The sequence below is a fragment of the Chelonia mydas genome, chromosome 9, assembly GCF_015237465.2.
Source record: "Chelonia mydas isolate rCheMyd1 chromosome 9, rCheMyd1.pri.v2, whole genome shotgun sequence".
NCBI classification, from domain to species: Eukaryota; Metazoa; Chordata; order Testudines; family Cheloniidae; genus Chelonia; species Chelonia mydas.
Window position 1 is genome coordinate 52395165 of NC_057855.1, and position 17204 is coordinate 52412368.

General features: G+C 45.4%; 2 protein-coding genes across 17 annotated transcripts in view; one reads left to right on the plus strand and one right to left on the minus strand.

The window, feature by feature from the left end:
- Positions 1 to 9746, minus strand: part of CEP63 (centrosomal protein 63) — a 46469-nt gene extending 36723 nt beyond the window's left edge. For 5 of the 15 annotated variants that reach the window (XM_043523082.1, XM_027819348.3, XM_043523079.1 and 2 more), the window contains exon 1: positions 9608 to 9746. The gene's annotated coding sequence lies outside the window, so the exon portion shown is untranslated. Of the gene's footprint in view, positions 1 to 9103; positions 9419 to 9442 lie in introns of those variants that run through there. The other 10 variants (XM_043523085.1, XM_043523081.1, XM_037908293.2 and 7 more) reach the window with 5 other exon arrangements.
- On the plus strand, positions 9619 to 15791 carry ANAPC13 (anaphase promoting complex subunit 13). 2 transcript variants are annotated; one of them, XM_027819354.3, is made up of 3 exons: positions 9619 to 9742; positions 11200 to 11325; positions 14935 to 15791. In XM_027819354.3, exons 2-3 carry the CDS (start codon positions 11227 to 11229, stop codon positions 15058 to 15060), a joined length of 225 nt encoding a protein of 74 aa, XP_027675155.1. In that variant the 5' UTR covers positions 9619 to 9742; positions 11200 to 11226; the 3' UTR covers positions 15061 to 15791. The 2 variants fall into 2 exon arrangements, with proteins under 2 accessions (XP_027675155.1, XP_027675154.1); XM_027819353.2 differs by having other exon boundaries at positions 9668 to 9796.
- Positions 15792 to 17204: the final 1413 nt, after the last annotated feature.

Consider the following 17204-nt stretch of genomic DNA (forward strand, 5'->3'; position numbering starts at 1 on the left):
ATAACTCTGTGGGCCGCATGTTTGAGACCCCTGACCTAGACCTAGCTGAATCACTCAGAGCTGTGAAAAATTTTGCATCCTGAGCACTGTTGCTAGGTCAACCTAGCTTTCTGTGTAGATGCAGCTGGGTTACAGGAGTCTTCTGTCAACCTAGCTACTGCCTCTCAGAGAGTTGGAAAACCCTTCCATCAATGTAGGAAGGTCTACACTACTGCACTACAGCTGCAGCATGGTAGTTGTGCCACTGTAGCAGCTATAGTGTAGACATACACCAATAGAAACTGGATTAAACCCTCAAGCATTAGGCTTAATATCCCTTCCAGACTGCACTGCTACTTGTCAATCTCTTAACATTGTGCAAAATAAACAAACAAACAAACTGATGTTGCTTATACCAATGATTTTTTAAAACATTCTTCTGGTGTCTCTAAGCTATGAAAATAAGCACTGTTGATTTACATTTGCAGTACCTTACTTTGGTCAACCATGCCATCATTTCCACCAGTACCACCAAAAAGACTCAGCTCACACTTTCCTGAAGCAACTTGCAGTGATGCCAACTCTCATTATTTTTGTCAGGAGTCTCATGATAATTATTGTTTTCCTTAAAACCCCATCTCCTGGAGTCAAGTGGATATGTTATGATTTCAGCCTTCATTCTTAAAGGAAAAGTAAGTTTCTAGCCTTTGTGGCTGTGGAGAGAGCTTCAAAATGTGATCCCAGTGCACCCTAAAGGCTCAAAAAGCAGAAAGCAAATAAAAAGAACCCCAAATCTATTATTTTAGATAATCTCATTATTTTAAAGATGTTAAATCTCATGATTTTGGTGATCCTGCCTCGTGACTTTTGGACATTTGGGGTTGGCAATACTGCAATTACAGATAACTTACTTAAATTTAGATGCTGAACCTGGAGAACAATCTGAGTTCTCACACAGTAGCTCCTGTCAGGAGAGTTTGAAGAATGAGTGCTGTGTGCAGAATTAACTAAGAGGTTTTACTGCCATAGGAAACTGGAAAACATCCTCCTTTGCTTCCACTTAGCTCCCTAGAATAGATTATATCACACAAGGTAGCTTCACATACCCGCCAGGAGCCCTGATTTGGATGGAACAATCCTAGATATAGAGTCTTGGCCAATGCCCCAGGACTGTTCATTGCTGCTGCATGAAGTTTGTTTATTTAATACTGGATTCTCATCATTAAAGCCTGCAGTGCTGATCTTGTAGGAGGCAGACAGCTGACTGCTCACCCCCCTGGTATAGGCGTGTGCACTGGGCGTGCCGGGCAGAGCTCTGGGGGGGCTGGGTGGCGTGCTCCCGCAGGGCAGCCTGTCTGGCTCCGCGCTGAGCCAAATGCTGCTACGAGCCTCATGGTTAGGGGGGCCGTGGGGTTGGATAAGGGGCGGGGGCAGTCAAGGGACAGGGAGCAGGATGGGTTGGATACATAGGTGGCAAGATGGGCTGTGGTGCCCATGCTCCACGGTTCGGCAACATGAGGTGGGGCGCTCTCACCTCGGGGGCAGCTCCCCCCTCCCCGGCGTCCCTGCGTGCTGGGGAGAGTCTCGGCTGAGGCAGGGCAGTTCCATACGCTGCCTCTGTCCCACATCCCAGAGCTGACCCGGTTCCCAGCTCATTGGCCAGGAACCTGGCCAATGGGAGTTATGGGGGGGTGGCGGTGCCAGAGCTGCCTGACCGCGCCTCCCCAGCAGGGAGGGGGAGGGAGCTGCAGGCAGAGAGAGCAGCAGGAGTCTGTCACTGTCAGACACAGACGGTGGGGGGGGGCAGACAAACAGATGGAGCCGGGGGCAGGAGAAAGAAGCAGCGATGGGCACCCCGGGGCTGGTATAAAATGGGGGGGGGGGAGGCTTATAGCAATACTCCCTTCCCCCGCAGACCAGACCCGGGCTGCAGCTGGCTCTGTCCATCACTCCTCCCCACCCCACAGAGACCCACACAACCCTCTGCCTCCCTGGAAGATCCCCACCAGCCCTGTGCCTCCATCACCCCTCTCCAGAAAGCCCCCCCCCTTTGTGCCTCCAGGGACAGCTCCCCTCCCCCTGCCTCCTACAATCTTCCCCTTTGCCTTCCCCCTCCAACCCCCAGATCATTGGCCAAGAGGCTCCCAGACTGTTGACCACCAAGGCCAACAGGAGCTGCACCTGAGGCAGGGGGCCTGCTTGCAGATGCAGACCTGCCCAGCTGTGCCTCCACAGCACGGGGAGGGGGAGCCACAGACGAGCAAACCCCGGTCATCATCATCACAGGCACAGCAATTCTCGGGATATTTAATTTCACTGAGGCAAGTAATTTAATCTACTCTTCCTTTCCAGACAGTTTGTGGCTTTTCTTGTAAGAAAACTTACAGTTTCTTTGCAAAGAAGTCCAGTTATACTTTTTCACTTCAGAAGTATATTTTCTGGTTGTTCATAAGCTCATTTATTTTGTTAACTCAGTTTCATAGGGAATTTTAAACGTCACTTGAATTGTAACTTTTTTTCTGTTGGTCCAAAAACACATGGAAGATGTGCAGATTTTTATTTCTGTGGCCAAACCATGTAAAAATGTCAAGGGTATGGGTCCCTCAGGAAATTGTCCTCAAGTTATTCATTCTTCTGGGCATTCCATTCTATTGTTCCCTCTTACAGTGATAGAGATCAGTGTCTCCAACCACAGGGGAGATGAAGAAAACTGGGCCAACCCTGCAACTACTCTGCCTCTAACCTTGTTCTCTGTCTGCTTCCTCTACCAGCCCCTTTGGTCTCCTTGGGATTCCCCCTACCATTACTCCCTCTGGGTCTTCTTTCTCTGGAGCTTCTCATGAAGTAAAGTTGTCATTACAGGTTCTTATCTCTAATGTATTTAATTTTGATGTATTTATTAAGTGTTAATTAATGCACTATGGGAGTCCCTCTTCAGCCCTTGGTATAAATTGATCCTCTTCTTTCCATACGTTTTGCCCATAGGGTTTTCTGCAGCCCTAGGGCAGCCAGCAATAACACCTGCACCTTTGCAATGGGGTGAAGGAAGGGGACCATGAGATCCCTATTTATGTGATTTGCAAGATGTGTTATCACTACTCAGGATACCAAATGTGTTTAAATGATATAGGTGCCTTGTAAAATCCCAAAACAAGCTCATTTTCATTTCTCATATAATAATCTCATATACAGTATACACACATTTTTCATTAATTCTATGTGTTGATTTTATTATTATTATTCATTTTTATTAACTAGGTTACTGGGTTTTTTTCAGTGTGGAAAATTGTGTGCTAAATGTTCGCCTTTAAAAATAAATAAATAAATAAAATTCCTTGGGTGCACACCTTAATGAAATGTGCTGCGCACGCCTATGTCCCCTGCTAACTTCAGGTGAAAAGCAGACAGCGAGATAGGGAAAGCAGCCAGGAGCAATCATTCACCAGCCTCCCACCCTGACCAATACAATGGCAGCATCAAACCCATCCCCACTCATTAAAGCTGCAGTGAAAAGGGCTGGCCCATCACTCTGAGGAACAAGGGCTCCAATCAACTGGTGGTGGAAGGAAAAAAATGGGAGAGGAAAAACATCAAAGGGCAGATATGGAAAGAAACAAGGTTTCTCCCTAGAGGAGAAAGAGGAAGGACATATGCCCCAGTTGCCAGGAAATGTGCCTACTGGCCTTCGCTACAGGTGCCAGTATAGACCACCTGCCTCTAGAAAGAGGGAGTGAGTATGTCTGTGGGTGAGGAACAGGCTGCTGCCCCTTTTCTCCCCTGCCAAGAAAATAACCACAGTTTGATCCATTGGGGAGGAAGGTCACAGGCCCTCCATTGGTACCTTCTCTAAATACCAGAAAACTTGCAGTCTCTAGTCTCGCAAGTCTCTAGGTATTTTTGCAATGTCAGTCTGGCATTCAGTAAAGATAATGCAGAGGCACCAGTTTTGAATCCCCAATAACTAAGATATTCCTACTGAAACTAACAATGGATCCAATGCCCATCTCTTCCTCTGGAAGATTTTATTTCCTGACTTTCCCTTCACATTTTTCCTCAAACATTGGCAATTGTGTCAGTATGGCGTGAACCCCAGCTTGGGCTCTGATGTGACCAGTACTCTGGCAACAACTCTTGTTGGGAGCTCTGCTGGAGAAGTGCAAGGTCCCCTTTCACACCATATCAGTAGATGAGCAGCAGAGAGCTCACCTACTGAATGCTGGGAGAGGCACTGGTAATGGTGGAAGTCTTTAGATGGCTCCATTTGCCTCAGGACAGAGTTGCTTGAGACTTTCAATCTAAAACTGAATGAGGTTGATGATAGTAGTGATGACAACGCTAGCTCTTCAGCTCTGAATGCACGCATATAGAAGAAAAGGGCATAGACAGTGATTAGCCACAAACGGTTTTTGTTCCATTGTGAAGATAAATTAAAACTTCGTAAGTGTAAACTTTGGACTAATTCATAGATATTACCCAGACCTGTGCTAAGTCAAGTGCCACTCTTTTCTTAACCTATGTGTTATATAATTTTAACATTACCTTTAATAGTTTTTTTATATCTCTTTGAAGTACTGGTACATCAACAGAATTCATCATAGGGTCCTGAAGGTCAGCAAGGAAGGGATCAAAGTAAGCAAGCTTTTGAGAACCACATACTCTTCCCAACAAATCTTAATTCTAGACTGCCTACGGGACTACTTCATTGTTTCCACAGCCTGATGAAGAGAGTACCATGCTTATTATTTTCTTGAAAGGTCATTGTCAGCTTCAGAACTATTTGTTTGCTTGCCTTTATCATCTGTCTGCAGTTAGAATCAGGCTTTTGCCAATTCTGAGGTTGAGGTTTCTTTGCTAGTTGTCATGAATAAAAGAGGCAACATGCTCGACGGTGCCTTATGTGCTGGTTTCTGTGCCCCAGCAAAATGGCATAGCTGTGCTCATGCATTTCATTGGAAATCTAGCTCTTGTATTTCTGATTCTTACAGGAAATGTGACACTACCAGCATTGAGACCTTCTGCCGTGTATTAATATTATGTATTGCAAGTGTAAGTAAACTGTGCTTTTTAAAAAGTATCTCCTGTTTTTGTTATATATGTAAAGACACTTGCCTTCTCAAGCCACCACACTGCAAGCAATCCCTTCTCATCCAGCTCCATGAGGGCTCCCACAGACAGCTCCCTACCTCACCCTCTTGAGGCTTTGAAGTGGAGAGGGAAACAAATGTACAAGCATAGTGCATCAGCTTGTACATGTTTCCTCCCCACATCAAAGCCTCAAGTCACTGCTCCTCCAGCTTCTTTAACACACACCCATGCAAACTTCTGGTATAGCCTACCCCAACTCCACCCACTCACTTCTCATTGCTATTCCTCCCCCACATCCCCAATCCATGTCCATCCTATCACCTTACATTTTAACCCTAATCCATGTTCATCCTATTACCTTACGCTCCCATACAAACCCTGACACACTGCTTGTCACAATGCCAGACTTCCAAGCATATAGACTCAAAACTTTTTTTTTTTTTTTTTTTTGAAGTGACACCTTAGATTCTGGAGAGCAATTCCACAGCAAGCAGTGGATTCATAGATTCCAAGGTCACAATGGACCATTGTGATCATATACTCTCACCTCCTGTATAACACAGACCAGAGAACTGCCCCAAAATAATTCTTAGATTCTACCATCACAGATGAGGCCCGGACTTATAAACTAACAACAGGTAGCCATCAAGGTTGCTATTGGTTCAAGAAAATGTGGGGTGGCCTCCCCTCCATTCCCTCCAATAGCATCAGCTTGCAAAGTCCATTAGTTTTATCCTAAAAATAAATGGAAAATACATATTTCTTGAAAACAAAACAAAATTCCAACTCCATAATTAAGGAGCCCATAATAACAAAATTAGTGTGTTTCAATGACAGATGGAAAAGAACCTTCAAGCATCTTCTTCCCACCCCCTCTCACCAGTGGTCCTGGATTTGTGCTTAGAAAAGTTTATTGATGCTGAAAGCATTTGTATTGACCTGCCACAAGTGTTTTCAGCCTTGAGAGGTAACGAGATGCTGGATCTTATAATTACACCATACCACATTGCTTGGTTTTTTTTTCTGTTCTAACACTTGATATGGTTCTAGTAGCAGATAACTTACAAACACTACAGAGTGCAATTCCAAGCTTGCAGATGGTATGATGTTAGAAATTAATGCTTTAACAATGCAAGATGGCAGCTGCTAAAATACCCTCAGACTTTAAGGCCTTAACATTCAGCAAAATGCTTAAGCAGAAGCCCAACTGTAAGTGCAAGTAGTCCCACTGAAGTGAAATTTAGACCTATGCTCGAGTACCTTGTTGCATTGTGGCCTATTTGAGGAAAAACTCAAATAATATTCAGAATGATGTGATCTTAAATTGTAATATCTCCTGTGATACATTGGGTCCTTTGATGGACACCCAGCCAGCCAGTTAGCTGTAAAATCCCGCTTGGTCTGTTCTCTGCTTGCTTTATCTGTAAAGGGTTAACAAGCCCACAGGTAAAAGAAAAGGAGTGGGCACCTGACCAAAAGAGCCAATGGGAAGGTAGAACTTTTTAAAATTGGGGAAAAAAAACTTTCCCTTTGTCTGGTGTTCTCTGGGCTGCAGGGATAGAGCAGCAATGCTATAAGCAGGAATGCTGTGTAAAGTTTGAACCAGGTATGAAAAATTATCTTCCATACCTAGAAGGAATCATTTGGACAGGAAACGTTCAGATAAATGAGATCAGGGTTTATTCTTTATTTTGGCTTGTGGATCTCCTCTGTGCTAACCCCAGATGCTTTTGTTTGCTAGTAACCTTTAAGCTGAATCCCAAGAAGCTATTTTGGGTGCTTCATTTTTGGAAATTGCTCTTTTAAAATCTAGCAAAAGCCTAAGTTCCAGATGTATTTTCTTTCTTTTTGTTTTAATAAAATTTACCTTTTTTAAGAATGATTTGGATTTTTGTGTCCTAATAGATTTGTGCATATGCTGTTTGATTAGTTGGTGGCCACAGCTCATTTCCTTTGTTTTCTTTCTCAGCTCTTCCCCGGGGGGGGTGTTGGGGAAGGCAGGTGAAAGGGCTTGAGGGTACCCCACAGGGAGCAATTCCCAAGTGTTCCTTCCTGCGTCCAAGGGGTTTTTTTGCATTTGGGTGGGGCAGCATTTACCAAGCCAAGGTCAGAGAGAAGCTGTAACCTTGGGAGTTTAATACAAGCCTGGAGTCGCAAGTATTAATTTTTAGAATCCTTGCAGGCGCCCACTTTCTGCACACGGAGTGACAGAGTGGGGATTCAACCTTGACATCTCCTGACTTGAATGGACTAGAAATGAAAGATTTTTACCACTGAAGGGATGGGTTTTTTTTTCCCAGCTTGCCAATGGCATAAAATAGTCTTCATTTTTAGACCTCCTGAGTTGTAAGACATCAGACCTTAAAATGGTATTTATTAAAGCAGGTTCTGCAAGGTGCCCTGAAATTCAGCCAACTGGGACAAGCATGGAGGAACAGACAGCTGCTCCACTGAGAATCCTCGGCCTCTAGTATACAAATTAACAAAATCAATCTCAACTTTTAGGTAAAACCCAAGGACAGAAATAAGTCTTTAAAAGCCCAATCTACCACGGGGATATTGAACTGTTATTCTGAACCATTGCCTACACTGAGTCTCCATGAACCAGAGCTGAAAATGGTTTAAGTGTTAGTGTTACACAACTTGGTGCACAATGGAGTTTTACATCTGCCTCTGAAGCATCTGTTATCAGGCACTGTCAGAGACCAGACTAGATGGAAGATGGACTGAAAAGGTGTTTCTGTTAAGGGACCTCCCAGGTTCCTCAGGGTTTGCTATATATAGTAATAACAAAATATGGAATAAGAATTATTAGAAGCAACTAGTTTTCACTTCTGAAAAGTGCCCCTTCCCTACAGTACTGTTCACTGGGGGAGCAGTGGGATTCTGACAGAGATAAAGGGAAAATGTGGCACTGACAGACCAAGTCTCTCACACCCCATCATTCACGGAGACACTCAGAAAACCATAAAGATTTCTACTTGCTACAACAAACCTGTGCATGGCTATCTGTGACTGTCACTGTAGGTACAACGCCACTGTAATCAGAGGTGTGATTGCAGCACACATAAACACATCCAAGCTAAATTTGATCTAGATAACACGGGTACCAAAAGCAGTGATGCTGGGGAAGCATGGACTAGCTACCCAGCATCCCGTGAGAGCATGTATAGCCTGTGTGCTGCTGTGAGGATAAGACTCACGTCTCTGCTAGGCTTCAGCTAATCCAGAAGCCAGGAACTGGTCTGGTGGCTCTCAGGGAGGTATATAACCTCACAGGAGGAAAATCAACTCAGTTAGCCCAACGTCACTCCAGGGCTTAGAACTTTCTCCTGCCTGATGGTGGCAACAGGCTCCCCAAGTCTCAACCTGCTCCAGCCTTGTTCCAAGCCCGCTCTGGACTTCTGATACTGGCTCTGACTACCACAGCTCCGACTGCTAGGCCTAACCATCCCCATAAAGGTTTCTGAGAGCTGTGGCTTCACTGCCATTGGTACCTATGCTAGCCAGAATAAAGCTAAATTGGGTACACCTACACGTGCTGCAATTACATCTGAAGCATAGACATGCATTATGACTGACGTAGAATAAGTGAATGTGTCAGAGTGTCTCCCTAGCTTATTGCTCTCCTCTAATATCACAGTCCACCACACAGCAGGAAGTAGGGCTAGTGACAGGGCACCAGCAGCAGCACCAAGGATGGGAGTGCCCCATCTACTATCCCTACCCCCAAACTCTCCCACCAGCAGCTGCTGCTCAGAACTCAGCTCCAATTCCAGATCCAGAAACTGAATGGTTGGGCAGGTACCGACTCCTGAAACTAATCCAAAGTCACCGGTGAGTCCCAGCCAAGACAGGGCCACAGCCACCGGGGCGCACATTTTGTCTCCACTGCAAAAGTGGCACATTTGCACACTGAGGTAGCCAACTTGTAATTCAGAAAGATGCTGTAAGCTGTTACTTCGCCTGGCTCCCCCAAGGGGGGAAGAGACCCACGACACATCCCCACTAGGCTCTCACAGCGAGAGAAGATTCTTACTTTGATCTCACGTTGGCGCTCTCGATGCACAAACACAGGAGTTCTGCAGTGAAGACTCAGCCCCAATAGGGTCAGGGGACAGAGCCCTGCGGGAACAGTCACAGCTGGACACCCAGCTACAGTCACCTCATCCCACAGAGCCCCACAGGGACGGTCACAGCCAGACACAAGGCTACAGAACCTTATCACACGGAGACACGCACACCCAGTGTGACCCAGCCCCGCAGGGACAGTCACAGCTGGACAAAAAGCTACAGCCACCTGGTCATCCAGTCAGACTGTCACAGCCGAGTACAGTCAGACATGGACAGCCACCGCTGGACACCAGTCTACAATTACCTCACCACACACAGCCAGGTACAATCAGACCCAACTCCACAGCGACAGCCACGACCGGACACCAGGCTACAGCCACCTGGTCACCCAGGGACAGTCAGACACTCACAGTCAGAGCCAGTCTCGACCAGACACGCTCCCCACAGCCCAGCCCGGCCGAACCGTTACCTCTGGGGCCGGCCACTCTCTCCTCGGCGGACTCGCACCCTCCCGCTCTCTATGGTTCGCGCAGCCTAGCGCCGCCGGTCACGTGGTTTCCTCCTCGGTCCGCTGGCAGGAGACGGCGCGCGCGCAGGCTGTCAGGTGCCGGGGCTAGGCCTGGACGTCGGGGGGAACGACTCCTTGGCGGCCCGAAGGGTGGGGAATGATGCTGGGCCCCGCCGCCGCTGCAGCCCCTCATCCCCGGGGGAGCCGAGACCTCTAACACAACCCGGGACCGGGACCGGGACCGGGACCGGGGGCGGGGGCGGGGCTGTGTTGCCACTGCGTATGCTTGGCGGTTGAGCATGCGCACTGACCGCGCTGAGGCCGCTGCCCGGGAAGCTCGAGCCCCCTCCCTGAGTCGGGGCGGGGGCAAAGAGGATGAGCGGGGGCGGATCCTGTGTAGAGGCTGCCCCTCGCCCCCGTCAGTGCGTCTCCATGGGAGCTGTGGGGCTGAAGCCCATTCCCTGGGCATCCAGGCTGCGCGCCGCCACCCACCGCTGCCCCAGGCTGGGGTCGCTCTCTGGCAGCCTGATCTCTAGCCACCGCTCTGCCCTGGCGCGTGCCTCGCCTGACACCTGCTGCAAGGAACAGGGCTCTTTCATGTGTCACCTGTGGGAAAGCGGCAGCCGGGCAGCTAGGTGCATCTGATCTGGCACAAACCTCCTAGTTCCATCTGTGCTTTAGTTTTAAATAAATAATGTCGGCTGTGCCCGGCTGTCACACAACCCGGCCATCATCCTCTGGCAGATTGCTTGTAGGCATTGCAGCAGCGGTGTCTGGAGATAGTATTTGAAGGCGAGAGTAGTAATGCACTTGTCACACGCAACCCCTGAGATTACTATGGTTGATGAGGCTTGGAGAAGATTCTCCTTTTTCCTCTATTTTATTAGTCTCCTTCATTTGTGCCACTGCCTTTGACAGTATTTTTGAAGGGTCACTTTCATTGTCTTGATGGTGCACACCTCTCCCCACACTCTGCAAAAGGGTGTTTGCCAGTAATGGCAGCAGATCCATGATCGAAAGTAAACAGGCAACAAGCAGTAGGCAGGTATTTGCGTGCAGAGAGGAGTAGGCCATCCTAAAGATGGTTCTAAGTATTTTTGGGGGGATGGTCACTATACCTGAAGCTGGATAAATGTAAACACGAGCAGAAATATCCTTAACCGTTTTTTTATAAAGGAATTTTAAATCAATTTGAGACACAATTTTAGATGGTACTCTGTCAGGAAACAAAATTTGTTTACAATAAGGTTTGACAGTGACCCTTTAAGGATGAGATGGTTATAGTGCAATTTTAAACCCTTTTTTGAATAGGGAAGGAAACTAAGTTTGTCACATGAACAAAAACTGAATTGGTAGAGAAAGAAATGTCGTATTCAAGCTTCTCACAGGGCAATACAAACAATAACTATGAAAACCAACTTGGCGATGCCGTACTGACTGTAAAAAAACATTAAGCTATTTAATAAAGGGATCGAGGCCAGAGCAAGCATAGAGTTAAGCTTAATCTTTTGGGGGGTCTGGATATCACAAATAACATCTGCTTTATATCACAGATCTATCTGTATGTGAATTGCACAAAGATGGACAGTGAGGTTCAGAGGGATGGAAGAATCCTGGATTTGATTGATGATGCATGGAGAGAAGATAAATTACCCTATGAGGATGTAGCAATACCACTGGTAGGTGAACACTGTAGGCTGCTGATAAGCCTGATGTTTCTACCCTCTTTAACCTCTTAACAGAGGCATGGCATAGCAAATGTGCCTTACAATTCTGCCAGTTGTACAAATGATGCTCCCACACCCCAGGGGCCAGCTTCCCATTTATTTTGTGGGGGATTTCGTCCTGCTGTCTCATATCTCTCGGTGGCTAGAAGAACAAGTGCTTCTCTCCCTGCAGTCAACTGCCTTTCTTTGGAAGGAGAAAATGCTTTCCCCTACTCCTGACCAGTTATCTGTTTCTTTGGATGGTGGAATGCTTCTTCCCATTATCCAGTAATTCCCTGGCCTGGTCTACACTACGAGGTTAGGTCGAATTTACCCACGTTGGGTCAATTTTATAATGAATGCATCCACACAACCAACCCAGTTCCGCCGACCTAAAGGGCTCTTAAAAAATCAACTGCTGTACTCCTCCCTGACGAGGGGAGTAGCGCTAAAATCGACCTTCCTGGTCTAATTTGGGGTAGCATAGACACAGCGCTGTGCAATTCGATAGTATTGGCCTCCAGGAGCTATCCCGGAGTACAGGGCAGACATAAGTGATGCTTTTTCTCCCTGATATACTTCAGTTTGGCATGGCAGGTGATCAGCCAGGTGATAGCAGTATGCCGAGAGCTGGCTAGTCACATGATGCTAGCTACTCTTCATTTCCAGCTGCTAAAATGCCATTAAAATAAGACAAAATAGGTTAAATATTTTCCTATTACTTTTGCATGAAAGCAATTGCTGTAGTTGGTACAAGGATGGTATGTAATCATGAAGGTGTTTGTGATATGATCTCTATTAAAATGTATCCACACCAGGGGTACCCTCTAAGCTGTGTGCTTGGATACATCCGTTGTTGGCAGGTCTCTGCTGACAGAGGTACTGCTACACAGGGCAGATTTTCTTAGAGTTTCCACCCCCACCACCACCCCCTGTGCTTCTATTGCCACTAGTCCAGAGATGGGTGAAGGGGTCCCAATCTTCCCCAGCTACTTCTGGTATCACCGGTCTGTGGGGCAGGGTTCCAGGACTCTCCTCTTCCTCAGCTCTTTCAAGTGCTATGGAGCCAGCTGGAGGGGAGGTGGGAGGACTCACAGTCTTCCCGGTCCCTCATTCACTTCCACTACTGCAAGCCAAGGGAGGAAAAGGGATAACTCCTCCTAGGCTCATTCAGCAACTATTTTTGGTCTATCACAGACCACTTGATGGTACACCAGGATGTTCACAGCCCCTTGTCCTTAGGCAAAGACACAGCCTTGTCATTCATGGAAACCCCTCATTTAAACCCAGTAAGCCTTTAGATTGTAGTCCTTAATTAACTCATTAAAGGCCTTCCTGTGTCACTCTATTTTAATGGGCTCGAGGTTGCCTTTCATGTTGAGACACTTCCAACCAGCAGTGATTTTAGCTCGCTGAGTAAGTGTACTTCAGGCTTTTGTACCTACTCTTACCTTTTGCCAAGATCCTGTCTTAAGGCAGTGATGGGCTCCCAAATTGTAGGCCTCTCATGCTAGACTTCTTCCCTCCCACATCCATGTATCCAAAACCTGCAAGGCCTCTCTTCATTCTTTCAGTATGCAAAGTTCTTGAGGTTACTTGAAGGGAATTAGTCTCTGTGTCAGTCCACCTGACTTTCTGGATTTGTTTGACATCACTGCTCCAGAGGGTATTGTCACTAAAGGACCATGCTGGGATAGCTGTCTGGTTACATTTTACGTTACTTTGAAGCTTGAAGCCTAAAGGCCCATCTCAGGGTCAGCTGGGTCACAGGTGAGGCAGCCTATGCCACCTGCCTTAGGACAGTCGGTGTCTGTTGCAGACATATGCATAGCAACTCACTATCTTCACTTAGTTCTGCTGTTTGTAGTCAGGCTTTAGGAAACAATCCTACCTCCATCTTGCCGATCTGTGATTATGTTTTTGAGACATGGAAGCCCAGACTCTCCAAGCTGTTAGAGTTTACTGGGATGTGCCTCATTAAACTGGCTAAATAGAGAAACAGTTTTGGTGCTGGCGTTTGTCTTCATCTTATTGTCGGTTCAGTAGATAGTTCATGGAATATTTCCCCCCCCCCCCCCCCCCCCCCCCCCGCAAAAAGACCCCCCAAAAGTGACTATGTACTTTCAAAGATTGAGAATCGTGCATACAGACAGTGTCTGCAGAGGAGGAAGAGTTACTTGCAGCATACTTCTGAGGTGTCCTGGTCCTGTGGGCACTCTTACTTAACAGTAGAGAGGGGCCTGGGTGTGGACCTAAAGGCCCTCTGAGGCCTCAGGAGGACTGAGCCATTGTCAGAGATTGGATGTTAGCAGGCTATAAAACTAGCATGGCTGCTGTGGGGTATTCCTTCATTCAACAAAGTCAAGCAGGAGCTGACTTGAAAGTTGGTGTTGTTTAGAGTCATGGGCAGTACGTGACCCCACTTGAGTCCTGACCCACTTTGAACTTGAGTCCTGACCCACTACTTCTGCCTTTAGTGTCTGATCCAAAGCCCATTGAAAAGAATGAAAAGACTCCCAGTGACTTCAACAGGCTTTGGATCAGGCCCTTAGTGAACAAAATCCTAGAGTTTGAGGAGTTCTGTTTGTCTCATGCTAGGAGTCCCAAGACCCAGGAGTGAGAATAACACATTCTCTAGCAATTGCACAGTTATGACAACACTTAGAGCAGGGGTCAGCAACTTTCCAGAAGTGGTGTGCCGAGTCTTCATTTATTCACTCTAATTTAAGGACTTTCTATAAGTCTATAATATATAAATAAACTATTGTTTTATGCAAAGTAAATAAGGTTTTTAAAATGTTTAAGAAGCTTCATTTAAAATTAAAATAAAATGCAGAGCCCCCTGGACCGGTGACCAGGACCCGGCAGTGTGAGTGCCACTGAAAATCAGCTTGCATGCTGCCTTGGCATGCATGCCATAGGTTGCCTACCCCTGACTTAGAGAATAATGTTTAAAAGAAAAACAAAACAGTAAACCATTGCTCATCCTGACAGCTTGTCTGTTCATCAGTTTTCTGTTACTAAAGCAAACTTTAGAAGTGCTTTCCAGTTTTCTATCTGACACTAACATTGCCTCACCTCCTTTAGGTCACTGACCTCAACTTCGAGACCGAGTGCTTATTTTGCTATTTTGTTACCTTCTGTAGGACAGTAAAAAGATATTTGATAAAATGTCTTATTTAAAATTCTGAAATGGAATACCTATGTATTTGGACTTCATTGCTGGAGAAAGATTGCAAACAAGCAATAGAATATTTGCACTGATATTTATGTATCTGATATTTACCAGACATTACAATCATTTATTTTGCTGCGTGTGTACTACTTGGGTCCACCAGCCACCAAGATAGGAAACTAATTCACTTCTAAAGCTAAGCACAGAATTCTTGTGGAAAATGGAATGCCCATATTTGGGCTTGTTGATATTTTTAAGGGGAGCAGTATGTACAGTACATGTCCTTCTGATGCTCCATCCAATCTTAGTTGTGGATCTGTGTATTTATCAGTATGAAGTGTTACTAACCTGCTCCTGTTATGGTGCTTTGTAAGTATAGAATGCATTGTACCATTTTGTGTTCTCAGAATGAGCTTCCTGAACCAGAACAAGATAATGGCGGAACAACAGAGTCAGTAAAAGAACAAGAAATGAAATGGACAGACTTGGCTTTGCAATATCTGCATGAAAACGTTCCGCCAACAGGAAACTAGAGAATCAGTGTTATTTCATGGAATGGTTTCAATACAAGAAGATGTTTTCCAGCAGATCTTCACCATCTCCTGTCCAACTGCTTAAGAAGGAATCAAAACCTTTAAAAACCTTCTAGTCTCAAACAGCTGTTCTACTCCACAGAAGCAAAATAGTTTAAAAGGCCATATGTAACCAATGTAAAATAACTGACATTCTAAAGCTGCAGGGAGGTAGCAGAGTGCTTTTTCACTTACACAAAAATATATGGAGTCCTGTTGTGTTGACAGCTTCTTTATAAGTTCATCTTAATTGTCTTTTGCATATGATCAAAGAGGTAGTTATCACTGCCTGAAAGCTGATCATTGATCTCAGAAGTGATTCAGTGAATATTTGTGGTTGCTTTGATGTTTTATAGGCCCAAAGCTATTCTTTTATGTTTTGGTGCTGCTGTTAGAGATCATGGTGCAAAACCTGAGCAACTATGAACCAACTTTTACTGCCTTTAACTTGTTTGTGACACAGGAAGGTTGTTTTGGGACCGAGAGAAAGATTAATGAACAGGATTAAGGGACCGAAATTTGTCTGTAAACACAAATGAGCATGGGAAAGAAATTCTTTATACAGTAAGCAGTCTTGGAGTTTGCCTATTCTGGTTGGAGCACATTCCCAACACGGACATCCTGTGGTATGTTTGCTAACCATACTGTAAAAGAGCACAATTTATATTAAAAGGCTTTAGTGTTGGCTCAAAGTAATTGCCCTTTTATGTATGTTCGTCAATTACGCGGAAAGTATTGCTGACCTCAATTCAATTCCCGTGAACAGGTGTCCACACCATTCTTGGCACCCTTATTAACAGTCTCAGGTAGGACTGTGAGTAAACTGTCATCTCAGCCATAGAGATGGTGCCTGCAGGAAAGGATGGAGACATGTTTATTTTAAAATGTGGTCATTGAGATAAGCAGCTGAAATGCCCATTGAAATCAATAAGAGTTGTAACTGCTTACTCCAGGGTTGAATTTGGCTCATCAGAGCCATCATCCTGCTTGCACAAGAATACCAGCCAACAATAGGCATACACTTAACATTAGCAGAAGTATGCCTAGCAATAGATACACACACAATTAAAACTGATATTACATACAAAAACTACATTAAGAGAATGATTTCAGAGTAGCAGCCATGTTAGTCTGTATCCGCAAAAAGAACAGGAGAACTTGTGGCACCTTAGAGACGAACAAATGTATTTGAGCATAAGCTTTCGTGAGCTACAACATGCATCCGAGGAAGTGAGCTGTAGCTCATGAAAGCTTATGCTCAGATAAATTTGTTAGTCTCTAAGGAGCCATAAGTACTCCTTTTCTTTTTATTAAGAGAATGTTATAGTTGCAAAGTCAAACATGAAAGTTAGGAAATGCCAGAATAAAGGTTCCTTCTGTAACCTTAATTCTGTCCCCCTTTGCATACTTACTATGAATGGTGTGATACTACTTTTTCTACAGGTCCCTGCATCATTCAGAGCACAGAATCAACAGGGCACCAGGATTGAATTAGGGTTGTGCAGCTTACACTGCATTTGGGGCTTCATAGGAGACCTCATGACTGATGTTGTGCAGGAACTGCAGCAATGCATGCATTGGCTACTCTGACAGTACAGTACTCTCTCCCCAACCACCTTTTATCCACCAATGGGGCTATGCTGGCAGGCCCTCTGGTGGAGGGGAATTTGTGGGTAACTTGTGCCATTGCAACTGCCTTCTAGATAGACTTCCCGCTTCTGGGCACAGTCTGTACCTGTGTAACCTAGGATTTACTCTAGCCCATAGTGTAATTTCTTCATATTCTGCTGTAGCAAATATACTCAGAGTCTTGGCCCTGCTGAAATGAAATATTTTCCTCTTGGCTAGAAACTTTAACCTAGCCGAAATCTTTTTAGAAACAGCAAAATAATAATATGTAAAGATCAGGAAAACAAGAACAACCAGATATGGATAGTGCTTGGTGCAGGGACTGTATTTTCATTGTCTGTGTGTATAGCACAGTGGGCCCCAATCGTGTGAAGCCTCTAGGCACTCCTGCAGTACATATAATAGAAAAGTTTGATTAAAACAAGATTGACAGCCACTGTAGACGTGTTATTATTTATTAGCTTTCCTTTCAGTAT